The sequence below is a fragment of the Rana temporaria genome, chromosome 9, assembly GCF_905171775.1.
Source record: "Rana temporaria chromosome 9, aRanTem1.1, whole genome shotgun sequence".
Classification (NCBI taxonomy): Eukaryota; Metazoa; Chordata; class Amphibia; order Anura; family Ranidae; genus Rana; species Rana temporaria.
Genome location: NC_053497.1, coordinates 182,477,543 through 182,503,332, shown reverse-complemented (window position 1 = coordinate 182,503,332; position 25,790 = coordinate 182,477,543). Strand labels below are relative to the sequence as shown.

Genomic DNA, 25,790 nt, shown 5'->3' with positions numbered 1-25,790 from the left:
TCCTGACTCCTAGAGAAGATGGGGGTCCTCCTGACTCCTAGAGAAGATGGGGGTCCTCCTGACTCCTAGAGAAGATGGGAGTCCTCCTGACTCCTAGAGAAGATGGGGTCCTCCTGAATCGTAGAAAAGATGGGGGTCCTCCTGACTCCTAGAGAAGATGGAGCCTCCTGACTCTAGAGAAGATGGGGGTCCTCCTGACTCCTAGAGAAGATGGGGGTCCTCCTGACTCCTAGAGAAGATGGGGTCCTCCTGACTCCTAGAGAAGATGGGGGTCCTCCTGACTCCTAGAGAAGATGGGGGCCTCCTGACTCCTAGAGAAGATGGGGGTCCTCCTGACTCCTAGAGAAGATGGGGGCCTCCTGACTCCTGGAGAATATGGGGGTCCTCCTGACTCCTAGAGAAGATGGGGGTCCTCCTGACTCCTAGAGAGGATGGGAGTTCTCCTGACTCCTAGAGAAGATGGGGGTCCTCCTGACTCCTAGATAAGATGGGGGTCCTCCTGACTCCTAGAGAAGATGGGGGTCCTCCTGACTCCTAGAGAAGATGGGGTCCTCCTGACTCCTAGAGAAGATGGGGGTCCTCCTGACTCCTGAAGAAGATGGGGCCCTCCTGACTCCTAGAGAAGATGGGGGTCCTCCTGACTCCTGAAGAAGATGGGGGTCCTCCTGACTCCTAGAGAAGATGGGGGTCCTCCTGACTCCTAGAGAAGATGGGGGTCCTCCTGACTCCTAGAGAAGATGGGAGTCCTCCTGACTCCTAGAGAAGATGGGGGTCCTCCTGACTCCTAGAGAAGATGGGGGTCCTCCTGACTCCTGGAGAAGATGGGGGTCCTCCTGACTCCTAGAGAAGATGGGGGTCCTCCTGACTCCTAGAGAAGATGGGGGTCCTCCTGACTCCTAGAGAGGATGGGAGTCCTCCTGACTCCTAGAGAAGATGGGGGTCCTCCTGACTCCTAGAGAAGATGGGGGTCCTCCTGACTCCTAGAGAAGATGGGGGCCCTCCTGACTCCTAGAGAAGATGGGGGTCCTCCTGACTCCTAGAGAAGATGGGGGTCCTCCTGACTCCTAGAGAAGATGGGAGTCCTCCTGACTCCTAGAGAAGATGGGGGCCCTCCTGACTCCTAGAGAAGATGGGGGCCCTCCTGACTCCTAGAGAAGATGGGGGTCCTCCTGACTCCTAGAGAAGATGGGGGTCCACCTGACTCCTAGAGAAGATGGGAGTCCTCCTGACTCCTAGAGAAGATGGGGGCCCTCCTGACTCCTAGAGAGATGGGGCCACTCCTGACTCCTAGAGAAGATGGGGGTCCTCCTGACTCCTAGAGAAGATGGGGGTCCTCCTGACTAAAATAATAAATAAAAAACGCAGAGGTGATATTTGTGGGAGAAAAAAGGACGTCAATTTTGTTTGAGAGCCACGTCGCGCAAATTTCAGTTAAAGCGACGCAGTGCCGAATAGCAAAAAAAGTGCTCTGGTCATTTGGCAGCCAAATCCTCCGGGGGTGAAGTGGTTAAAAGCAGCGGGAAAGCCTGCTGATATGACTGCTTTTAAAATGTAACATCAAAACCGTGTCACCGACTTCTAAACATGGTATTTCATGATATAAGCGCCGTTTATTGTTAAAAATAAGTGTGAAATGCGAGATTTCGGTGGGTGTAACAAGATGGCCGCTTGCCGCCTTCAGACTGTGGGCTTACTGAGCGGGTGCACCAAGATGGCCGCGGCTGAACGTCACTTCCGCGCCGCACGACAGTGCTGGCAAGAGGCGGAAGTGCTTTACGGCTCTGCGCTGTGCGGGAAGTCGCTGGGGCGGACGGGTGAGAGCGCGACAGTCCTGGCGGAGACCGGAAGTGATTGCTGTACGGCTCCAGGTTCCCACGTGTAGAGGGTGAGTGGAGGAAGAGATTCCGGTATGCAATATTTGGGGGAACTACAAGTCTTAGCAGAGTGCAGGCTGGGGGTTGTAGTTGTGCTCCGGGGGCCAAATACTCACCCAGCTGTGGCCCCCGGCATTAGATAATGTGTTTGTATTGTTCCTGTTCAGTATGTGTGACACCATGAGAGACACCCCCTGACCCCTCCACTGGGGGGCGCCAGACATTCTGGGAGATGGTGGGATTCACAAATGGCATCCCATGGAGGGTGCACACAGGGCGGGGGGGTTCACAGATGGAGGGGGCGTGTGCAGGGCGGGGGTTCAAGGATGGAGGGTGCTGGGCGGGGGGTTCACAGATGGAGGGGGCGTGTGCAGGGCGGGGGTTCACAGAGGAAGGGGGCGTGTGCAGGGCGGGGGTTCACAGATGGAGGGGGCGTGCGCAGGGCGGGGGTTCACAGATGGAGGGGGCGTGCGCAGGGCGGGGGTTCACAGATGGAGGGGGCGGGGGTTCACAGATGGAGGGGGCGTGTGCAGGGCGGGGGTTCACAGATGGAGAGGGCGGGGGTTCACAGATGGAGGGGGCGTGTGCAGGGCGGGGGTTCACAGATGGAGGGGGCGTGTGCAGGGCGGGGTTCACAGATGGAGAGGGCGGGGGTTCACAGATGGAGGGGGCGTGTGCAGGGCGGGGGTTCGCAGATGGAGGGGGCGTGTGCAGGGCGGGGTTCACAGATGGAGAGGGCGGGGGTTCACAGATGGAGGGGGCGTGTGCAGGGCGGGGGTTCGCAGATGGAGGGGGCGTGTCCAGGGCGGGGGTTCGCAGATGGAGGGGGCGTGCACAGGGCGGGGGTTCGCAGATGGAGGGGGCGTGCACAGGGCGGGGGTTCGCAGATGGAGGGGGCGTGCACAGGGCGGGGGTTCGCAGATGGAGGGGGCGTGCACAGGGCGGGGGTTCGCAGATGGAGGGGGCGTGCACAGGGCGGGGGTTCGCAGATGGAGGGGGCGTGTGCAGGGCGGGGTTCGCAGATGGAGGGGGCGTATGCAGGGCGGGGGTTCACAGATGAAGGGGGCGTGTGCAGGGCGGGGGTTCACAGATGGAGGGGGCGGGGTTCACAGATGGAGAGGGCGGGGGTTCACAGATGGAGGGGGCGTGTGCAGGGCGGGGGTTCGCAGATGGAGGGGGCGTGCACAGGGCGGGGGTTCGCAGATGGAGGGGGCGTGCACAGGGCGGGGGTTCGCAGATGGAGGGGGCGTGCACAGGGCGGGGGTTCGCAGATGGAGGGGGCGTGCACAGGGCGGGGGTTCGCAGATGGAGGGGGCGTGTGCAGGGCGGGGGTTCACAGACAAAAAATTGTGTGAATTTGAATTCCCAAGGAAAGTAATGGCGAACGTCTGGTATGGATGCGGCGTTGTGACGTCAGAACGTTTCGTGTATCGGGAGCTGCAGGGCGGGTGTACTAAATAATGGGCGGGGGAGGGGGATTTATCATAGCCAGCGCAGTCTGCATCCCGCTTAACCCTTCTTCCCACTTGTATTTTGCAGAGGTGACATTTTCATACGAAGCGCCATGGAGGACGAGGAAGATCTCTTTGCGAACGAATGTGACGTGAGCGCCAGCGAGGATGAGGTGAGCGAACGTAAAGTCATTGGCACCTTCAAAGGTTCACGCCCCCTCAAAAAAATGAAAGGGACCACAAAAAAATAAAAAGTAAAATAAATATAATATTTTTTTTAAAGCCCCGCCCCTCTTCGCTCGTGCGCAGAAGCGACTGTATACGTAAGTCACGCCCACGTGTGTAAGCGGCGTTCACACCACGCATGTGAGGTGTCGCCGCGATCGGTAGAGCGAGAGCGATAATTCTAGCGCCAGACCTCCTCTGTAACTCAAAACTGGTAACCAGCCCCTCATAATGGGCACAGCGGGTGTACAGACCCGGGAACTCAGCACAGGGATGGTGGGAACCTCTCATAATGGGCACAGCGGGTGTACAGACCCAGGAACTCAGCACAGGGATGGTGGGAACCCCTCATAATGGGCACAGCGGGTGTACAGACCCGGGAACTCGGCACAGGGATGGTGGGAACCCCTCATAATGGGCACAGCGGGTGTACAGACCCGGGAACTCGGCACAGGGATGGTGGGAACCCCTCATAATGGGCACAGCGGGTGTACAGACCCGGGAACTCAGCACAGGGATGGTGGGAACTCCTCATAATGGGCACAGCGGGTGTACAGACCCGGGAACTCAGCACAGGGATGGTGGGAACCCCTCATAATGGGCACAGCGGGTGTACAGACCCGGGAACTCAGCACAGGGATGGTGGGAACCCCTCATAATGGGCACAGCAGGAGTACAGACCCGGGAACTCGGCACAGGGATGGTGGGAACCCCTCATAATGGGCACAGCGGGTGTACAGACCCGGGAACTCAGCACAGGGATGGTGGGAACCCCTCATAATGGGCACAGCGGGGGTACAGACCCGGGAACTCAGCACAGGGATGGTGGGAACCCCTCATAATGGGCACAGCGGGTGCACAGACCCGGGAACTCAGCACACGGATGGTAGGAACCCCTCATAATGGGGCACAGCGGGTGTACAGACCCGGGAACTCGGCACAGGGATGGTGGGAACCCCTCATAATGGGCACAGCGGGTGCACAGACCCGGGAACTCAGCACACGGATGGTAGGAACCCCTCATAATGGGGCACAGCGGGTGTACAGACCCGGGAACTCGGCACAGGGATGGTGGGAACCCCTCATAATGGGCACAGCGGGTGCACAGACCCGGGAACTCGGCACAGGGATGGTGGGAACCCCTCATAATGGGCACAGCGGGTGTACAGACCCAGGAACTCAGCACAGGGATGGTGGGAACCCCTCATAATGGGGCACTTGCATTGTGATCCTGGAATGACTCGGCTATTTTTTTTTAGCAGGAGGAAATCGACGCGGAGCGCAAACACCGGAAGCTGCTGGAAGCGATCTCCTCCCTGGATGGAAAGAAAAGGTCTGTAGAAGAATCTCTGATTGGAAGAAGTATATATATATATATGGGAGCTGCTTTACAATGATTTGTATTCCTGTCCATCCAGTCCTGAGATGTACACAGCTCTGCGAAAGAGCACAGCCCTGTCTTGCAGGGAAGGGGCCTGCTGTTGTTCAGTACCACTTGCAGGTCTTGTCCCTCCCCCCCAACCTGTGACTGGACAGTGAAAGGAGGAATAGCAGAATAAAGAGCTCCTCCCTCTCGTAAACGCTACAGTACACCTGATTGGATCCCTGGGCGTCTTCTCCCTCCCCCAGTCCCTGCTGTACAAAGTCTTTAAGATTCAGGCTCTTAAACTGAACTTGTCCCGAAAGTAATGACAAAATCGCTGCATTCCCTTGATGACGTCCTTCGTGACGAATCGCGTCGGTGGGAGCCGAGTCACACTTTCTGAGATTGTAGGCGTACGCTCCGTCGTTAAGAATTTGTAATCAAGTGTGGGTAAAATCATGATATAGTGATCTTCTTTTTCCACCCTCTCAAAAACAGGCGGAAGTTGGCGGAGCGCACAGAGGCCAGCGTGCATGTCTCCGAATTCGGCATCACCGCGGAAGGTGGGACCCTTATGGTTTTTATATTCATTTTTACATGTTTTGTATAATTCTGATGTGTTTTACGTTGCTCGGTGCTGTCCATTGATATAGAAAGGCCAAGTTCAGAGGAGGTGTCCCCGGATCCCCCTTTTCTGAGGCTCGCTCCTGATTGGCTGGGGAAATGCGCCTGCTTGTACGGGTTCTGTTTCAGGGGGTGTGGCCAACGACATTGTCACCGGCGATGACAAGCTTCTGCTGGATTTTTATGTCTCTTGGAGACTCCGATAGTTCTATTTGCAGCACAGCGGGGAGAGATCAGCCGGTGTCACATGATAGAATCCAAGCGGGGGGGGGGAGGGGGGGTGACACAATCATTCAGCCATGTACCGGGCACAGGGCATTCTGGGAAAAGCCAAACTGTCCTATGACCTCCTTTATGTGATGAGCTGAGTGTCCGGCCTTTCCGCTGATCGCACTGTCCGCTGTTTTCAGGAGTCGGGGAGAAGATCACTCTGTCCGATCTCATCGAACCGATCAAGAAGGCCTCCAACCTCACCAAGGTGAAGAAGCAACTCAATAAGCTGAAGGACAAGAAGAGTGTGGAGCTTCCCCTGAGCAACGAGGAGACCCAGAAGGTGAGAAGACACGCCCCTCCACTTCTCTCAGCTTCTTACCCCTCCCCTTTTTTTTTCTCTCTCTTTTCGACTTTTTCTTTTTTTTTCTCTTCTCTTCTCTCCTTTTTCTTCTCTTTTCTCTCCTTTTTCGTTTTTCTCACTTTTCTCTTTATCTACTGTGTCCTTTCTTTTTATATTTTTGCTTCTCTACTTTTTTCCCTTCTCTTTTCTCCAACTTTTTTGCATCTCTTTTCTTTTTTTCTCTGCTTTTTTCCTTTTCTTCTTTTCTTTTTCTTATCTTTTCTTTACTCTCCTGCTTTTTTTCTCACTTTTCTTTTTATCTACTGTGTCCTTTCTTTTTCTTTCTCTTTTCTTTGCTTTTTCTCCCTTTTTTCTTTTCTTTGCTTTTTCTCACTTTTTCTTTTCTTTGCTTTTTCTCACTTTTTCTTTTCTTTGCTTTTTCTCCCTTTTTCTTTTCTTTGCTTTTTCTCTCTTTTTCTTTTCTTTGCTTTTTCTCCCTTTTTCTTTTCTTTGCTTTTTCTCCCTTTTTCTTTTCTTTGCTTTTTCTCCCTTTTTCTTTTCTTTGCTTTTTCTCCCTTTTTTTTCTTTTCTTTGCTTTTGCTCCCTTTTTTTTCTTTTCTTTGCTTTTGCTCCCTTTTTTTTCTTTTCTTTGCTTTTGCTCCCTTTTTTTTCTTTTCTTTGCTTTTGCTCCCTTTTTTTTCTTTTCTTTGCTTTTGCTCCCTTTTTTTTCTTTTCTTTGCTTTTTCTCCCTTTTTTTTCTTTTCTTTGCTTTTTCTCCCTTTTTTTCTTTTCTTTGCTTTTTTCTTTTCTTTCCGTTTTCTCCCCTTTTCTTTCTGTTTTCTCCCATTTCTTCTTTTTATCTAGTGTGTCCTTTTTTTAAATGTTTTTTTTTTTTTTTTTCAATTAACAGATACAGAGGGTGATTTCATATCAAAGCACATCGGTGGAAGTGGCCAAATGGGATCCCGTTGTGAGGCAGAACCGTAAGGCCGAGCAACTGATCTTCCCGCTCGCCGATGAGACGTTAAAGCCGACGCCCATCGAGGACAAGCTCTCCGGGTGGAAGGTCAGGGCTACTTCCCTCCGTAGAGTTCTACATGTTGTTTTGTCTGTTTAAAATCCTCCCCTTTGGTCTTGCACAGGTGTACAGGCTCCTCCCCTTCAGTCTTGCACAGGTGTACAGGCTCCTCCCCTTCAGTCTTGCACAGGTGTACAGGCTCCTCCCCTTCAGTCTTGCACAGGTGTACAGGCTCCTCCCCTTCAGTCTTGCACAGGTGTACAGGCTCCTCCCCTTCATTTCCTGTCTGATCAATGTTTATAAACAATGTTACTTTGTATCTCTCTATCTCCCGTCTGATCAATGTTTATAAACAATGTTACTTTGTATCTCTCTCCCGTCTGATCAATGTTTATAAACAATGTTACTTTGTATCTCTCTATCTCCTGTCTGATCAATGTTTATAAACAATGTTACTTTGTATCTCTCTATCTCCCGTCTGATCAATGTTTATAAACAATGTTACTTTGTATCTCTCTATCTCCCGTCTGATCGATGTTTATAAACAATGTTACTTTGTATCTCTATCTCCTGTCTGATCAATGTTTATAAACAATGTTACTTTGTATCTCTATCTCCCGTCTGATCAATGTTTATAAACAATGTTACTTTGTATCTCTGCATCTCCCGTCTGATCAATGTTTATAAACAATGTTACTTTGTATCTCTCTCTCCCGTCTGATCAATGTTTATAAACAATGTTACTTTGTATCTCTATCTCCCGTCTGATCAATGTTTATAAACAATGTTACTTTGTATCTCTATCTCCCGTCTGATCAATGTTTATAAACAATGTTACTTTGTATCTCTCTATCTCCCGTCTGATCAATGTTTATAAACAATGTTACTTTGTATCTCTCTATCTCCTGTCTGATCAATGTTTATAAACAATGTTACTTTGTATCTCTCTATCTCCCGTCTGATCAATGTTTATAAACAATGTTACTTTGTATCTCTCTATCTCCTGTCTGATCAATGTTTATAAACAATGTTACTTTGTATCTCTCTATCTCCTGTCTGATCAATGTTTATAAACAATGTTACTTTGTATCTCTCTATCTCCTGTCTGATCAATGTTTATAAACAATGTTACTTTGTATCTCTCTATCTCCTTTCTGATCAATGTTTATAAACAATGTTACTTTGTATCTCTCTATCTCCTGTCTGATCAATGTTTATAAACAATGTTACTTTGTATCTCTCTATCTCCTGTCTGATCAATGTTTATAAACAATGTTACTTTGTATCTCTCTCTCTCCCGTCTGATCAATGTTTATAAACAATGTTACTTTGTGTCTCTCTATCTCCTGTCTGATCAATGTTTATAAACAATGTTACTTTGTATCTCTCTCTCTCCCGTCTGATCAATGTTTATAAACAATGTTACTTTGTATCTCTCTATCTCTTGTCTGATCAATGTTTATAAACAATGTTACTTTGTATCTCTCTCTCTCCCGTCTGATCAATGTTTATAAACAATGTTACTTTGTATCTCTCTATCTCCTGTCTGATCAATGTTTATAAACAATGTTACTTTGTGTCTCTCTCTCCCGTCTGATCAATGTTTATAAACAATGTTACTTTGTATCTCTATCTCCTGTCTGATCAATGTTTATAAACAATGTTACTTTGTATCTCTCTATCTCCCGTCTGATCAATGTTTATAAACAATGTTACTTTGTATCTCTCTCTCTCCCGTCTGATCAATGTTTATAAACAATGTTATTTTGTATCTCTCTCCTGTCTGATCAATGTTACTTTGTTTATAAACATTGTTCAGACAAAAGGTAGATGCAATATTACGTTATATCTCCTGTCTGATCAATGTTTTTGGGTGGGGTGATACCCGTTGTCCTCAGGCTGACGCTCTCCCTTCTTCTTCTTTCCAGGCGCGCACACCTCTGGAGATGGAGATATTCAACATCCTTCACAGCAACAAGCAGCCAATCACTGACCCCCTGCTGACCCCGCTGGAAGAGGCCTCATTGAAGGCGATGAGTCTGGAAGAGGTGAGTGCGGCTGTGCCGGGATCATGGCTTTATGGTTGAATGATACTTTTGGTATAAAGAGTCCCCCGATGTGACGCTGACTCCTGTAATGATCCGTGGTGATGTCACTAACGATCGGCCAAGGAATGAGCTGACCACTGGCTGGCTTCATTCACAGCAGAGGGGGAGATCAGGGAACAGACGTTCCTCAATCTCCTTCCCGGTTGACATTCGGAAGCTCATCTATGTGGTTCTGGTCTCCGGAGAAGAGAGGAGGAGCTGTGGAACTTCGAGAAAGATGGCTGCCGTGGAAGGGGGGGACCCGCACATTCCACACTGTAAAAGCAATTATGCAGCTATAAGGCTGTGTGCTCATTGGTGGACATTCCCCGCCTTCTCCTCCAACCACTGTGTGCTCATTGGTGGACATTCCCCGCCTTCTCCTCCAACCACTGTGTGCTCATTGGTGGACATTCCCCGCCTTCTCCTCCAACCACTGTGTGCTCATTGGTGGACATTCCCCGCCTTCTCCTCCAACCACTGTGTGCTCATTGGTGGACATTCCCCGCCTTCTCCTCCAACCACTGTGTGCTCATTGGTGGACATTCCCCGCCTTCTCCTCCAACCACTGTGTGCTCATTGGTGGACATTCCCACCTTCTCCTCCAACCACTGTGTGCTCATTGGTGGACATTCCCCGCCTTCTCCTCCAACCACTGTGTGCTCATTGGTGGACATTCCCCGCCTTCTCCTCCAACCACTGTGTGCTCATTGGTGGACATTCCCGCCTTCCCCTTCAACCACTGTGTGCTCATTGGTGGACATTCCCCGCCTTCTCCTCCAACCACTGTGTGCTCATTGGTGGACATTCCTCGCCTTCTCCTCCAACCACTGTGTGCTCATTGGTGGACATTCCCCGCCTTCTCCTCCCAACCACTGTGTGTTCATTGGTGGACATTCCCCGCCTTCTCCTCCCAACCACTGTGTGCTCATTGGTGGACATTCCCCGCCTTCTCCTCCCAACCACTGTGTGCTCATTGGTGGACATTCCCCCCTTCTCCTCCAACCACTGTGTGCTCATTGGTGGACATTCCCCGCCTTCTCCTCCAACCGCTGTGTGCTCATTGGTGGACATTCCCCGCCTTCTCCACCAACCGCTGTGTGCTCATTGGTTGACATTCCCCACCTTCTGCTCCAACCACTGTGTGCTCATTGGTGGACATTCCCCCGCCTTCTCCTCCAACCACTGTGTGCTCATTGGTGGACATTCCCCGCCTTCTCCTCCAACCACTGTGTGCTCATTGGTGGACATTCCCCGCCTTCTCCTCCAACCACTCTGTGCTCATTGGTGGACATTCCCCCCCTTCTTCTCCAGCCACTGTGTGCTCATTGGTGGACATTCCCCGCCTTCTCCTCCAACCACTGTGTGGACATTCCCCGCCTTCTCCTCCAACCACTGTGTGCTCATTGGTGGACATTTCCCGCTTTCTCCTCCAACCACTGTGTGCTCATTGGTGGACATTCCCCGCCTTCTCCTCCCAACCACTGTGTGCTCATTGGTGGACATTCCCCGCCTTCTCCTCCAACCACTGTGTGCTCATTGGTGGACATTCCCCGCCTTCTCCTCCAACCACTCTGTGCTCATTGGTGGACATTCCCCGCCTTCTTCTCCAGCCACTGTGTGCTCATTGGTGGACATTTCCCGCTTTCTCCTCCAACCACTGTGTGCTCATTGGTGGACATTCCCCGCCTTCTCCTCCCAACCACTGTGTGCTCATTGGTGGACATTCCCCGCCTTCTCCTCCAACCACTGTGTGCTCATTGGTGGACATTCCCCGCCTTCTCCTCCAACCACTCTGTGCTCATTGGTGGACATTCCCCCCCTTCTTCTCCAGCCACTGTGTGCTCATTGGTGGACATTTCCCGCTTTCTCCTCCAACCACTGTGTGCTCATTGGTGGACATTCCCCGCCTTCTCCTCCCAACCACTGTGTGCTCATTGGTGGACATTCCCCGCCTTCTCCTCCCAACCACTGTGTGCTCATTGGTGGACATTCCCCGCCTTCTCCTCCCAACCACTGTGTGCTCATTGGTGGACATTCCCCGCCTTCTCCTCCAACCACTGTGTGCTCATTGGTGGACATTCCCCGCCTTCTCCTCCAACCACTGTGTGCTCATTGGTGGACATTCCCCGCCTTCTCCTCCCAACCACTGTGTGCTCATTGGTGGACATTCCCACCTTCTCCTCCAACCACTGTGTGCTCATTGGTGGACATTCCCCGCCTTCTCCTCCAACCACTGTGTGCTCATTGGTGGACATTCCCTGCCTTCTCCTCCAACCACTGTGTGCTCATTGGTGGACATTCCCACCTTCTCCTCCAACCACTGTGTGCTCATTGGTAAACATTCCCCCGCCTTCTCCTCCAACCACTGTGTGCTCATTGGTGGACATTCCCCGCCTTCTCCTCCAACCACTGTGTGCTCATTGGAGGTCATTCCCCGCCTTCTCCTCCAACCACTGTGTGCTCATTGGAGGTCATTCCCCGCCTTCTCCTCCAACCACTGTGTGCTCATTGGTGGACATTCCCCCGCCTTCTCCTCCAACCACTGTGTACTCACATCTTTGCAGTTTTCTGAAATCGTTGCGTGGATTTGGATCGCTGTTCAAACTTTGTTCTTTGTCGTTTCTTTAGGCCAAGCTTCGGCGAGCTGAGCTCCAGAAAGCCCGCGCCCTGCAGTCCTTCTACGAGGCAAAAGCTCGAAGGGAGAGGAAAATTAAAAGCAAAAAGTAATTTTATTTTTTAACTTTTTTTTTTTTTTTTGCATCATCACTTATTACGCCTACCAGCTTGTAAGGTCTTCCATGTCTGTTTACCTTTTGGCTAATCTTGTGACAAATTTTTTTTATTTTGCAGCAAATGTACTAATATGGGAGACTTTCCTAAACTTCCTGCCTGGTAAAAACAGGAAGTTAGAGGATTTCACTCAAAAATGAGGGAAATCCCCCCTATTGGAAGATTCCTCCCCTCTGACATACTCTCCTTCTGTCCCCATGTTGCAGGCAGGAGGAGGATGGAGAGTTGAGGGGGAAGAAGTGGTGGGTTGATTAGGAAGAGGGCAGGAGGTGGTATAAGAGTTAATGGAGAAGATAATCGAATGAGGAGAAGGCAGGAGGATGGAGGGTTAATGGAGGAGGGAGGGAGACTGGAGGGTTGATGGAGAAGGAGGAGACTGGAGGGTTGATGGAGAAGGAGGAGACTGGAGGGTTGATGGAAAAGGAGGAGACTGGAGGGTTAATGGAGGAGGGAGGGAGACTGGAGGGTTAATGGAGGAGGGAGGGAGACTGGAGGGTTAATGGAGGAGGGAGGGAGACTGGAGGGTTGATGGAGAAGGAGGGAGACTGGAGGGTTGATGGAGAAGGAGGGAGACTGGAGGGTTGATGGAGAAGGAGGGAGACTGGAGGGTTGATGGAGAAGGAGGGAGACTGGAGGGTTGATGGAGAAGGAGGGAGACTGGAGGGTTGATGGAGAAGGAGGGAGACTGGAGGGTTGATGGAGAAGGAGGGAGACTGGAGGGTTGATGAAGGAGGGAGACTGGAGGGTTGATGGAGAAGGAGGGAGACTGGAGGGTTGATGGAGAAGGAGGGAGACTGGAGGGTTGATGGAGAAGGAGGAGACTGGAGGGTTGATGGAGAAGGAGGGTTGATGGAGAGGGAGGAGACTGGAGGGTTGCTGGAGAAGAAGGCAGGAGGAGGATGGAATGTTGATGGAGATGAGGTCAGGGGGAGGAGGATGGAGGGGTGATGGAGGAGGCGACAGGAGAATGATGGAGGGTTAATGGAGAAGGCAGCAACGGTGGGAGGAGGGTTGATGGAGACGAGGAAGGGAGGTGGATGGAGGGTTGATGGAGAAGAAGGCAGGAGGATGGAGGTGTTGATGGAGAAGGCAGGAGGAGGATGGAGGTGTTGATGGAGAAGGCAGGAGGAAGATGGAGGTGTTGATGGAGGAGGAGCCGGGCGGGAGGGGGTTGATGGGAAGGAGGCGGTGGTTGGAGGGTTGAAGGAGAAGGCGGCGGGAGGAGGGTTGATGGTGACGAGCAAGGGAGACGGATGGAGGGTTGATGGTGACGAGCAAGGGAGACGGATGGAGGGTTGATGGGGACGAGGTCGGGAGGAGGAGGAAGGAGGGTTGATGGGGACGAGGTCGGGAGGAGAAGGATGGAGGGTTGATGGGGACGAGGTCGGGAGGAGAAGGATGGAGGGTTGATGGGGACGAGGTCGGGAGGAGGAGGATGGAGGGTTGATGGGGACGAGGTCGGGAGGAGGAGGGTTGATGGGGACGAGGTCGGGAGGAGGAGGATGGAGGGTTGATGGGGACGAGGTCGGGAGGAGGAGGATGGAGGGTTGATGGGGACGAGGTCGGGAGGAGAAGGATGGAGGGTTGATGGGGACGAGGTCGGGAGGAGAAGGATGGAGGGTTGATGGGGACGAGGTCGGGAGGAGGAGGGTTGATGGGGACGAGGTCGGGAGGAGGAGGATGGAGGGTTGATGGGGACGAGGTCGGGAGGAGGAGGATGGAGGGTTGATGGGGACGAGGTCGGGAGGAGGAGGATGGAGGGTTGATGGGGACGAGGTCGGGAGGAGGAGGATGGAGGGTTGATGGGGACGAGGTCGGGAGGAGAAGGATGGAGGGTTGATGGGGACGAGGTCGGGAGGAGAAGGATGGAGGGTTGATGGGGACGAGGTCGGGAGGAGGAGGGTTGATGGGGCGGGGTCAGGAGGAGGAGGAAGGAGGGTTGATGGGGACGAGGTCGGGAGGAGGAGGATGGAGGGTTGATGGGGACGAGGTCGGGAGGAGGAGGATGGAGGGTTGATGGGGACGAGGTCGGGAGGAGGAGGATGGAGGGTTGATGGGGACGAGGTCGGGAGGAGGAGGGTTGATGGGGACGAGGTCGGGAGGAGGAGGATGGAGGGTTGATGGGGACGAGGTCGGGAGGAGGAGGATGGAGGGTTGATGGGGACGAGGTCGGGAGGAGAAGGATGGAGGGTTGATGGGGACGAGGTCGGGAGGAGAAGGATGGAGGGTTGATGGGGACGAGGTCGGGAGGAGGAGGGTTGATGGGGACGAGGTCGGGAGGAGGAGGATGGAGGGTTGATGGGGACGAGGTCGGGAGGAGGAGGATGGAGGGTTGATGGGGACGAGGTCGGGAGGAGGAGGATGGAGGGTTGATGGGGACTAGGTCGGGAGGAGAAGGATGGAGGGTTGATGGGGACGAGGTCAGGAGGAGGAGGGTGGAGGATTATTGGGGGAGGGAGAGGTCGCACATATTGGAATAATTATTGATCTTTTTATCTCTTTTCAGGTATCACAAGCTGCTGAAGAAGGGAAGGCAAAAGCAGGAATTAAAAGAGTTTGAGGAACTCCGAAAGACCAATCCAGAGGCAGCTTTGGAGGAACTGGAGAAACTCCAGAGAGCCAGGATAGAGGTATGCGAGGAGGATGGGGGGGGGGGGATGTGAGGAGGATGCCCTGCTGGCAATAAAGCTTTGTTTGTATTAAGAAAAAAAAAAAAGTAATCTCTTATCTCCTAATTGTATCACAAAACGTCTCTGTTTTCTCTCCACAGGAGCGAATGTCACTGAAGCATCAAAACAGCGGAAAATGGGCAAAATCTAAACTCTTTATGGCAAAATATGATGAGGAGGTAAGTATTGTCCAACGGGGCAGAGTATATCAGGAGAGGAGAGTTATAGAGGAAGGAGCAGAGTCCTCCAGCAGAGTATATCAGGAGAGGAGAGTTATAGAGGAAGGAGCAGAGTATATCAGGAGAGGAGAGTTATAGAGGAAGGAGCAGAGTCCTCCAGCAGAGTATATCAGGAGAGGAGAGTTATAGAGGAAGGAGCAGAGTCCTCCAGCAGAGTATATCAGGAGAGGAGAGTTATAGAGGAAGGAGCAGAGTATATCAGGAGAGGAGAGTCATAGAGGAAGGAGCAGAGTTCCCCAGCAGTGCAGAGTATATCAGGAGTAGAGAGTTCCGGAGGAAGGAGCAGAGTCCTCCAGCAGAGTATTTCAGGAGAGGAGAGTTCTGGAGGAAGGAGCAGAGTCCTCCAGCAGAGTATATCAGGAGTAGAGAGTTCTGGAGGAAGGAGCAGAGTCCTCCAGCAGAGTATTTCAGGAGAGGAGAGTTCTGGAGGAAGGAGCAGAGTCCTCCAGCAGAGTATATCAGGGGAGGAGAGTTCTGGAGGAAGGAGCAGATTCCTCCAGCAGAGTATATCAGGAGAGGAGGGTTATAGAGGAAGGAGCAGAGTCCTCCAGCAGAGTATATCAGGAGAGTTCTGGAGGAAGGAGCAGAGTCCTCCAGCAGAGTATTTGGCTCTTCTTATGGGACTTTTCCTCCTCTTTAGGCCCGGAAGGCCATGCAGGAGCAGCTCCAGAAGAATAAAGAATTAACCCAGAAAGTCAAAGCTGGGTCTGAGAGCGAAGAGAGCGAGGAAGAGGAGGAGGAGGAGATCGTCCCGGACTTTGTCAATGACGCTCAGATGACCCCTGAGGGCCCCAACCCCTGGATGACGGGAAAACTGCGCAGAGATGCGAAGGATTCTGGGAGTCAGGAGGAGGAGGAGGGAACGATGCAGGTAGAAGCAGAATTGAACACGAAGGGTGAGGATCGAGATGACGAGGAGGAGGAAGATCGGGACTCTGAAGAAGAGGTTCTACTTAAAGAATTTGAGGAAAGGCGGCTCTTGAGGAAGCAGCAAGGAGAGGAGGAGTCTTCTGGCGGAGAACCTGGTGAGTGGTGCTGGTCCGGGGGGGACACTAATGTGTGATGATCTGGAGATTGAGGAGGCTCTCCTCTCTCCCCTTTCTTGTCGGCTCTCCTCCCTTCCCTTTCTTGTCGGCTCTCCTCCCTTCCCTTTCTTGTCGGCTCTCCTCCCTCCCCTTTCTTGTCGGCTCTCCTCCCTCCCCTTTCTTGTCGGCTCTCCTCCCTCCCCTTTCTTGTCGGCTCTCCTCCCTCCCCTTTCTTGTCGGCTCTCCTCCCTCCCGTTTCTTGTCGGCTCTCCTCCCTCCCGTTTCTTGTCGGCTCTCCTCCCTCCCGTTTCTTGTCGGCTCTCCTCCCTCCCGTTTCTTGTCGGCTCTCCTCCCTCCCGTTTCTTGTCGGCTCTCCTCCCTCCCGTTTCTTGTCGGCTCTCCTCCCTCCCCTTTCTTGTCGGCTCTCCTCCCTCCCCTTTCTTGTCGGCTCTCCTCCCTCCCCTTTCTTGTCGGCTCTCCTCCCTCCCCTTTCTTGTCGGCTCTCCACCCTCCCCTTTCTTGTCGGCTCTCCTCCCTCCCCTTTCTTGACGGCTCTCCTCCCTCCCGTTTCTTGTCGGCTCTCCTCCCTCCCGTTTCTTGTCGGCTCTCCTCTCTTTCCCTTTCTTGTCTGCTCTCCTCTCCTCCCCTGCCATTTTCTCTCCCTCCTTTCTTCTGTATTGATGAACCTGAACTTTGATTGCCACCTCTAAAATAACACACATATGTCTCTCCATACCCCCATCTTTTTCTCTCTCGGAGGCAGAGTGTCGGGTGGGGGGGATCGGAGGCAGAGTGTCGGGTGGGGGGGATCGGAGGCAGAGTGTCGGGTGGGGGTGAATCGGAGGCAGAGTGTCGGGTGGGGGGGGGATCGGAGGCAGCGTGTCGGGTGGGGGGGGATCGGAGGCAGAGTGTCGGGTGGGGGGGAATCGGAGGCAGGGTGTCGGGTGGGGGGAATCGGAGGCAGGGTGTCGGGTGGGGGGAAATCGGAGGCAGGGTGTCGGGTGGGGGGGGAATCGGAGGCAGAGTGTCGGGTGGGGGGGGAATCGGAGGCAGAGTGTCGGGTGGGGGGAAATCGGAGGCAGGGTGTCGGGTGGGGGGGGAATCGGAGGCAGAGTGTCGGGTGGGGGGGGAATCGGAGGCAGAGTGTCGGGTGGGGGGGAATCGGAGGCAGAGTGTCGGGTGGGGGGGAATCGGAGGCAGAGTGTCGGGTGGGGGGGAATCGGAGGCAGAGTGTCGGGTGGGGGGGGAATCGGAGGCAGAGTGTCGGGTGGGGGGGAATCGGAGGCAGAGTGTCGGGTGGGGGTGAATCGGAGGCAGCGTGTCGGGTGGGGGGGAATCGGAGGCAGCGTGTCGAGTGGGGGGGATCGGAGGCAGAGTGTCGAGTGGGGGGGATCGGAGGCAGAGTGTCGAGTGGGGGGGATCGGAGGCAGAGTGTCGGGTGGGGGATTGGAGTCAGAGGGACGGGTGGGATCGGAGACAGAGGGACGGGTGTGATCAGTGACTTTGGCACTTACCTGCCCTCAGTGTTAGTCGATTTCCCCTCCTCCATGCTGCTCGGTGTGTTTTCCCCCTTCCGGTGCCTCCAGTGAAGCCTTGCCTCATGTCGGGTCTCCTCAAACTCCTCCCCCTGCACCGTACTGGCTCATCAGCTGACTTTCTTTTTCAGTGAAGGGGAGGGGCTTTATCCACCATGCAGGCTCTCCCTCTGTGTTTCTCCCTGAGAGGCAGAGCACTGCACTTGCGCGGTGCGTCGGATGACGTCAATAATCGGTTCGGCTGACTCGATTGTTCGAATTGCGACGCATCGATGCTGCGATTTTGCCCCCTACATTTCTTAGTGTATCCCCATTGACCCCCAATGTCTTCTTCTGTCCCGTCTCCAGGTAAAGCACAGGAGCCGCCAACCGACGCGATGAACGAAGCCGAGGAGAAGCAAGTGTCCCAATTCAACACGCTCTTCCAGAAGTTGATAGAACAGAACCGCGGAGAAGAACGACGGCGGCAAAAGCGCCATCCAGTGGCTGAACCCGAGGAGCCATTGGAAGAGGACGGCGAGGAGGTGCTGGAGAAGGCAGCGGAGGAGGGCCCACTACTGATGGAGAGCACCGAGAGGAAGCAGAGTCTGGAGTCTGTAGAGGCTCTGGCGCAGGAGGAGGAGGTCGATGAGCCGACGATCCAGCTGAAGGCTCCTCGAAAGAACGAATCGGGAGAGCAGACGGTCCATCGAACTGGCGACAAACGGGCGAAAAAATCGAAGCTGATCGACCGCAATGACATCCTTCCTGTGAAGGCGCCGAAGGTCCAGACCCCTCTGCTGCCCACCACCGTGGAGGACGAGGTGAGGATCTGCAATAGATTTTTACCTTTAGTGTGTGTGTGTGCAACCAATCGGTAAAGTAACCACTTGCTAACCGCGCCGTAGCCAAATGACGGGTACAGCGCGGTCGTTTACAGTGCCTTGAAAAAGTGTTCACACCCTTTGAAATTCCCCCACATCTTCTCATGTTACACCCAAAAACGTAAATGTATTTTATTGGGATTTTATGTGAGAGACACAAAGTGTCACATAATTGTGAAGTGGAAGGAAAATGATACAAATAAATATGTGAAAAGTGTGGGGGGAGGGGCATTTGTATTCAGCCCCCTTTACTCTGATAACTAAAATCTAGAGGATCCATTTGCCTCCAGAAGTCGCCTAATTTAGTAAATGGAGTCCCACCTGTGTGTCATTTCATCTCAGTATAAATACAGCTGTTCTGTGAAGCCCTCAGAGTTTTGTTGGAGAACCTTAGTGAACAAAACAGCATCACGAAGGCCGAGGAACACACCAGACAGGTCAGGGATAAAGTTGTGGAGAAGTATAAAGCAGGGTTAGGTTATAAAAAAAATCTCCCAAGCTTTGAAGATCTCACGGAGCTTCTGTTCAATCCATCATCGGAAAATGGAAAGAGTATGGCACAACCGCAAACCTACCAAGACATGGCCGTCCACCTAAACTGACCGGGCCGGGCAAGGAGAGCATTCATCAGAGGAGCAGCCAAGAGGTCCCATGGTAACTCTGGAGGAGCTGCACAGCTCAGGGGGGAGAATCTGTCCACAGGACAACTATTAGTGGTCTCTCCACAAATCTGCCCTTTATGGAAGAGTGACAAGAAGAAAGACATTGGAGAAAGAAAGACAGAAGACGTCCTGTTTGTAGTTTGTGGGAAGCCACGTGGGGGAGGGGACACAGCAAACATGTGGGGGAGGGGACACAGCAAACATGTGGGAGAAGGTGCTCTGGTCACATGACACCAAAATTCAACTTTTTGGCCGCTATGTGTGGGGGAAAACTAACACTGCACATCACCCTGAACACACCATCCCCACTGTGAAACATGGTGGTGGCAGCATCATGTGGTGGGGATGCTTTTCTTCAGCAGGGACAGGGAAGCTGGTCAGAGTTGATGGGAAGATGGATGGAAACAAATACAGGGCAATCTTAGAAGAAAACCTGTTAAAGTCTGCAAAAGACTTGAGACCGGGGGGGGGGTTCACCTTCCAGCAGGACAACGACCCTAAAGTACAGCCAGAGCTACAATGGGATGGTTTAGATCAAAGCCTATTCATGTGTTAGAATGGCCCAGTCACAGTCCAGACCTAAATCCCATTGAGAATCTGTGGTGAGACATGAAAATTGCTGATCACAGACGCTCTCCATCCAATCTGACAGAGACAGAGATATTTTACAGAGAAGAAGAATGGGCAGAAATGTTCCTCTCTAGATGTGCAAAGCTGGTAGAGACACCCCCAAAAAGACTTGTAGAGAAAGGGGGTTCTACAAAGTATTGACTCCGGGGGGCGCCATACAAATGCCCCTCCCCCCCACACTTTTCACAGATTTATTTGTATCATTTTCCTTCCACTTCACAATTATGTGACACTTTGTGTCTCTCACATAAAATCCCAATAAAATATATTTGTTTTTTGGGTGTAACATGAGAAAAAGTGGGGAATTTTAAGGGGTATGAATACTTTTTGAAGGCACAGTAATTCTGGGAGGGTGTCTATTGACGTCCTTCCCTGGACCACGTGCCCGCTCTGTGATCAAGGTAAAGGGCCAATCACAGTGACCCTTTGACCCTTGTTGTGGTTGGTTGTTGTTTTTTGTTGGTTGTTGTTTTTTGTTGTGGTTGGTTGGTTGTTGTGGTTGGTTGGTTGTTGTGGTTGGTTGTTGTTTTTTGTTGGTTGTTTGGTTGTGGTTGGTTTTGGTTGTTGTTGTTGTGGTTGGTTGTTGTTGGTTTTGGTTGTTGTTGTTGTTGTGGTTGGTTGTGGTTGGTTGTTATTTTTTGTTGGTTGTTTGGTTGTGGTTGGTTGTTGGGTTGTGGTTGGTTGTTGTTGGTGGTTGGTTTTGGTTGGTTGTTGGTGGTTCTTGTTTGTTTTTCTTGTGTGTGTGTGTGTGTGTGTGTGTGTGTGTGTTTTATTTATATGCTGCGTTTGCTTTTTTTTTTTCAATTTTTGTTTAGAAAAAAATTAAAACCCCGGCGGTGATTAAATAACACCAAAATAAAGCTCTATTTGTGTGAACAAAATGATAAAAATGCCTTTTATGGTTACAGTGTTACATGACCGCGTAACTGTCATTCAAAGTGTGACGGCGCTGAAAATTGGCCTGGGCAGGAGGGGGGGGGGGGTGCAAGTGTCCGGTATTGAAGGCGTTAAAATCTTTGCAATAAACCTGAGTGAATTTGGCCCTAATTAAAAAAATAAAATCTTTTCTTGCCTAGGAGGAGGAGGAGGAAGACGTGGAGACCGCACAGAAAATGATCATTCAAGAGGCGTTCGCGGGTGATGATGTCATCAAGGACTTCCTCAATGAGAAGAAGAAGGCTGAGCAGGCCGGGAAACCCAAAGACATCAACTTGGTGTTGCCCGGATGGGGGGAATGGGGTGGCACCAACCTCAAAGTCAGCCATAAAAAACGCAGACGGTAAGAAACCCCGCGGTGGGCGGAGCCGAGACACTTAAAGTGTACGTCCATCCAACACTTCCTTTCCTACGCTTTGTATAGCCACGTTCTGATCAGCGACGTACCAGCATGTCGCCGGACTCCAAACAGTTATACTGGGATGATGCCCACAGCTGCAGGCATCGCCTTGCCTGGTGGTCGGCTCTCTAGCAAAAGCAATCCTAGCGACTAACTAGCCACTGGATTGCTTTTACAAGCAGTGGATGGTGTCCGTGTTTATCTTTTTATTTTATTTTTACCTTTTTAAATATTTATTTTCAATCAGCCCTGTTGGTGGTGGGGGGGGGGGGGGGAGACAGGAAGTGAGGAGGAACTTACCCAACAGGATGAAAGCAGCAGAAGAGAAGACAGGAAGTGAGAAATTTACTCCGCATGATTCTTGTTGTTGTTGTCGGTGGTTGTTGTTGTCGGTTGTTGTTGTGGTTGTCGGTGGTTGTTGGTGTCGGTTGTTGTCGGTTGTTGTTGTTGGTGTCGGTTGTTGGTGTCGGTTGTTGTTGTTGTTGTCGGTGGTTGTTGTTGTTGTCGTCTGTTGTTGTCGTCTGTTGTTGTTGTCGGTTGTTGTTGTTGTTGTTGTCTGCAAAAGAGAAGACAGGAAATGAGAAGAAAACTTACCCAAGAGGAGACAGGTGGCAAAAGAAGAGACAGGAAGCAAGGGGAAATTTCGCCGACAGGACGCAATTGGCAGAAGAGAAGACGGGAAGCAAGAAGAAATTTTAACCAAAAGGATGCAAATGGCAAAAGAGACAGGAAGTGAGGGGAGACTTGGCCAACAGGATGCAAGCAGCAGAAGAGAAGACAGGAAGTGAGGGGAAACTTAGCCAACAGGATGCAAGCAGCAGAAGAGAAGACAGGAAGTGAGGGGAAACTTAGCCAACAGGATGCAAGCAGCAGAAGAGAAGACAGGAAGTGAGGGGAAACTTAGCCAACAGGATGCAAGCAGCAGAAGAGAAGACAGGAAGTGAGGAGAAACTTAGCCAACAGGATGCAAGCAGCAGAAGAGAAGACAGGAAGTGAGGGGAAACTTAGCCAACAGGATGCAAGCAGCAGAAGAGAAGACAGGAAGTGAGGGGAAACTTGCCAATAGAACACAAGTGGCCGAAGAAAAGACAGGAAGTGAAGGGAAATTTACACGACAGGATGCAGACCACAGGAGAGAAAACAGGAAGTGAGGGGAAATTTACCCAACAGGATGCAGGTAGAAAAAAGACAGGAAGTGAGGGAAACTTGCCCAATAGGGTACAAGTGGCAGAAGAAAAGGCAGGATGTCGGGGGAAATTTACCCAACAGGATGCTAGGGGCAAAAGAGAAGACAGGAAGTGAGAAACATACCCAAAAGGTTGAAAGCAGCAGAAGAGAAGACGGGAAGTGGGGGGGGGAAACGTACCCAATAGGACAGAAAGTGAGGGGAAATTTTAGCCAACAGGATACAAGCGGCAGAAGAGAGGAATGGAAGTGAGGGGAAATGTATCAAACGGGACATAAGCAGCAGAAGAGAAGACAGGAAGTGAGAAATTTACTTCCGCATGATGCAGGCTGCAAAACAGAAGACAGGAAGTGAAGGGAAAATGTATCCAAGAGGAGACAGGAAGTGAGAGGAAATTTACCCAACAGGACGCAATTGGCAGAAAATAAGACAGGAAGTGACGGGAAATTTATTCAATTCAATAGATACTTTGGCTTTGTCTCATGGAGAGAAGTCGCTGTTCCTGATTGGTCAGACATCTTATTGAAGCGGAATACAGGAAACCGTTTATCTGTTTTCTCTTCTCTCTGGAGGAGTCTCTCGGTGTAACAGACGGGAACATTTTTTACCTTTTTTGTTAAAGGTTTGTTTTCCGTCTCCGAAGTGCATCTAGCTGCGGGGGTGGGGAGAAGACATTCCTATGAATATTGCTTGTTCTTGGGAAGACTTCTGGGACCATCAAAGCTGCGGAACGTTCGTGTTTTTTGTTTTTTTTTTGCTTTGAAAATTGAAACTTCAGTGTAATTGAGACAGAGAGTCCCCCGGTGCGGATCGCTTAGCTGGGCGCTTTCTGTGCTCCAGTTAGCAATGCGGCGCCCAGCGGAGGGGGAGAGACGCGCGTCCCGCGGCGGCTGGGGAGATCCTGCCGGTAAAAATTGTATTTATTTTTTCTATTTATTAATTGAGTCGAGGTGAGTTCATGGTGACACAATCCGCCGGGGAACTGTGCACACGTGGTGGGGGCCCGCCGGGGAACTGTGCATACATGGTGTGAGCCCGCCGGGGGAACTGTGCATACATGGTGGGGGCCCGCCGGGGGAACTGTGCATACGTGGTGGGGGCCCGCCGGGAACTGTGCATACGTGGTGGGGGCCCGCCGGGGGAACTGTGCATACGTGGTGGGGGCCCGCCGGGAACTGTGCATACGTGGTGGGGGCCCGCCGGGAACTGTGCATACGTGGTGGGGGCCCGCCGGGAACTGTGCATACGTGGTGGGGGCCCGCCGGGAACTGTGCACACGTGGTGGGGCTCGCCGGGGAACTGTGCATACATGGTAAGGGCCCGCCGGGAACTGTGCATACATGGTGGGGGCCCGCCGGGGACTGTGCATACATGGTGGGGGCCCGCCGGGGAACTGTGCATACATGGTGGGGCCCGCCGGGGAACTGTGCATACATGGTGGGGGCCCGCCGGGAACTGTGCATACATGGTGGGGCCCGCCGGGAACCGAACAATAACATGTTGAATTTTTATTTATTTTTTGATCCAGGGGGGTTTGGGAAGAGTAAATCGTATTTATTTTTATTTTATTTTATTTTTTATTCACCTTGTAGATTCATTATTAAAGCTCCCCCCGCTCCTCCAAGGAAGGACCAACGTCTGCCCAACGTCATTCTTAACGAGAAGAGGAACATTATGGCCGCCGCACATCAGGTGGGTGTGAGGTTTGGTCACATGGTCGCTAGTGGACCACGGGAAGGCTTCCTCTGTTCCGCCTTCGTGGCTTCATCAGGGGGATTTACAAATCGACCAATGACTACGAGAGGCAAAAATTTGTGTATAGCCTCAGATAGTTTTATAGTTGATTATACAATACTATGAGAGTACTGTCATCCAAATTGATATAGGAAAACTAAAAATAGTGGGGGTAGAGGGGCAGTTGCCGAGGCTGACCATGCACATATTCCCACCCCAAGGGGGATTTATTATGGACTATCTTGGTACTGATACACAAACAAACGTAGTATAATAAAAAATAGTGTTTAGTGCCTATAAAACCTACAATAGGGTCTAAGAAGGGTTCTAGTTGACCAGAGATTTGATATTCGTATGCTAGTCCAACATGTTTCGCCTTTATGGCTTCATCAGGGGGATTTACGAATCAACCAATGACTACGAGAGGCAAAATTTGAGTATAGCCTCAGTATAATCAACTATAAGAGTACCGTCATCCAAATTGATAGAGGAAAACTAAAGAGAGTGGGGGTATGGGGGGCAGCAGTTGCTGAGGCTCCTATTCATTCCCACCCCAAGGGGGATTTATTATGGACATGTTTCGCCTTATGGCGTCGTCAGAGATGTGATGGTTGGGTGTAAGGAAGAGCTCCAAAGCAACCTGCAAGATCCCATGTGAGAACCCCTCAGGGACCACCCCCCAGCCTTAAGAGGCCTCAGGGTCTACACCCAGCCAGTGTGCCCTCTTGTTTTTTTATAGAGGCCTCAGGGACAAGCCCAGCCTTGGGGAGCCCTCGGGGGTGACCCCCAGCCCTAGGAGGCCTCATGGGGTGACCCCCAGCCCTAGGAGGCCTCAGGGACCACCCCCAAGCCCTAGGAGGCCTCAGGGACCACACCCCAGCCCTAGGAGGCCTCAGGGACCACCCCCCAGCCAGTGTGCCCTCTTGTTTTTTTATCGAGGCCTCAGGGACAAGCCCAGCCCTGGGGAGCTCTCGGGGGTGACCCCCCAGGAGGCCCATGTGAGAACCCCCTGGGCAGCCAAAACAATCCATAGAGTGAAGAAGGTGGCTCTGTAAAGGCCGGGCGTTTATCATCATTATTTATTTAATTTTTTTTAATCTCTTGCAGATAAACGAACTTCCTTATCCGTTCAACAACCGGAAACATTTCGAGAGCAGCATTCGCACTCCGGTGGGGAAAACGTGGAACACGGAGCAGGCCGTTCATAAAATGACCAGCCCGAAGGTGATCACCAAGAAGGGGCACATCATCGAGCCGATCACAGAAGACGTCTTCCAGAAGCACGCCCAGACCAAAAAGACGGACCTGGAACTCAACAAACCCAACCAGAGACCGGAACCGAAAGGTTCCAGGAAGAGGAAGTCCCGGCCCCCCGTGAAACTGAGGAAGGTCTGAGGTCCCAAAGCCGTGCTCCTCCTCCTCGTAAAGCGAAGGCCAAGGATGGTGCCGCGCCAGAACTGAATGCAAAGTCAGGGAGCGCCGGCATCTCTGCAGACTGAGGAATATCTCCCAGACTGTCTATGGTGGCCAACGGGGGTTTTCTTGAACTTGGACTGGCAGTCCTGTTGTCCTAAACAGTCCATCGGGATCCCGCCTGGTGTTAATCCTTCAAGTCGGACAGTCAATACAGATTTAGAACTTGGGATGATCTCGAGTATTTACAGCCCAACCCCAGAATGATATAAAATACATAAAATTGCTGAACCTTTTGTATTGCTTCCTTTTTAAAATGAGTTTTTATAGATTAATATGCAGTGTAAGTACCTGAACTTGAATTGGAAATGCTCTTGTGCAGTCCCTGTACGGCAGAGCTCAGTCTGGGGGAAGGGAGAAGCAGCAAAAAGAGCCATTCGGCTGTGCTGCAGTCCCAGGAGTCTGCTAATAGGAGGAGAGTGCAGAGTGAGAGAAATAAGCTCATCCGTC

The 25,790-nt window shown here is 51.8% G+C and overlaps 1 protein-coding gene across 3 annotated transcripts; it reads left to right on the top strand.

Moving 5' to 3' along the window:
• The first annotated feature begins 1,752 nt into the window (after positions 1 to 1,752).
• Positions 1,753 to 25,576, top strand: UTP14A (UTP14A small subunit processome component). 3 transcript variants are annotated; one of them, XM_040325054.1, is made up of 15 exons: positions 1,753 to 1,885; positions 3,414 to 3,498; positions 4,813 to 4,883; positions 5,412 to 5,476; positions 5,948 to 6,090; positions 7,001 to 7,156; positions 9,037 to 9,156; positions 11,827 to 11,921; positions 14,495 to 14,618; positions 14,759 to 14,836; positions 15,537 to 15,921; positions 17,805 to 18,259; positions 20,688 to 20,890; positions 23,726 to 23,825; positions 24,975 to 25,576. In XM_040325054.1, exons 2-15 carry the CDS (start codon positions 3,439 to 3,441, stop codon positions 25,260 to 25,262), a joined length of 2,343 nt encoding a protein of 780 aa, XP_040180988.1. In that variant the 5' UTR covers positions 1,753 to 1,885; positions 3,414 to 3,438; the 3' UTR covers positions 25,263 to 25,576. The 3 variants fall into 3 exon arrangements, with proteins under 3 accessions (XP_040180988.1, XP_040180985.1, XP_040180987.1); XM_040325051.1 differs by having other exon boundaries at positions 4,810 to 4,883; XM_040325053.1 differs by having other exon boundaries at positions 1,821 to 1,907; positions 4,810 to 4,883.
• The last annotated feature ends 214 nt before the right edge of the window (positions 25,577 to 25,790 follow it).

Coding starts and splice junctions, on each gene's coding strand:
- UTP14A (XM_040325051.1), top strand. CDS start 3,439: ATGGAGGACGAGGAAGATCTCTTTGCGAACGAATGTGACGTGAGCGCC. Junction 7,157..9,036: donor ACAAGCTCTCCGGGTGGAAG/GTCAGGGCTACT, acceptor TCTTCTTTCCAG/GCGCGCACACCTCTGGAGAT. Junction 15,922..17,804: donor GTCTTCTGGCGGAGAACCTG/GTGAGTGGTGCT, acceptor TCCCGTCTCCAG/GTAAAGCACAGGAGCCGCCA.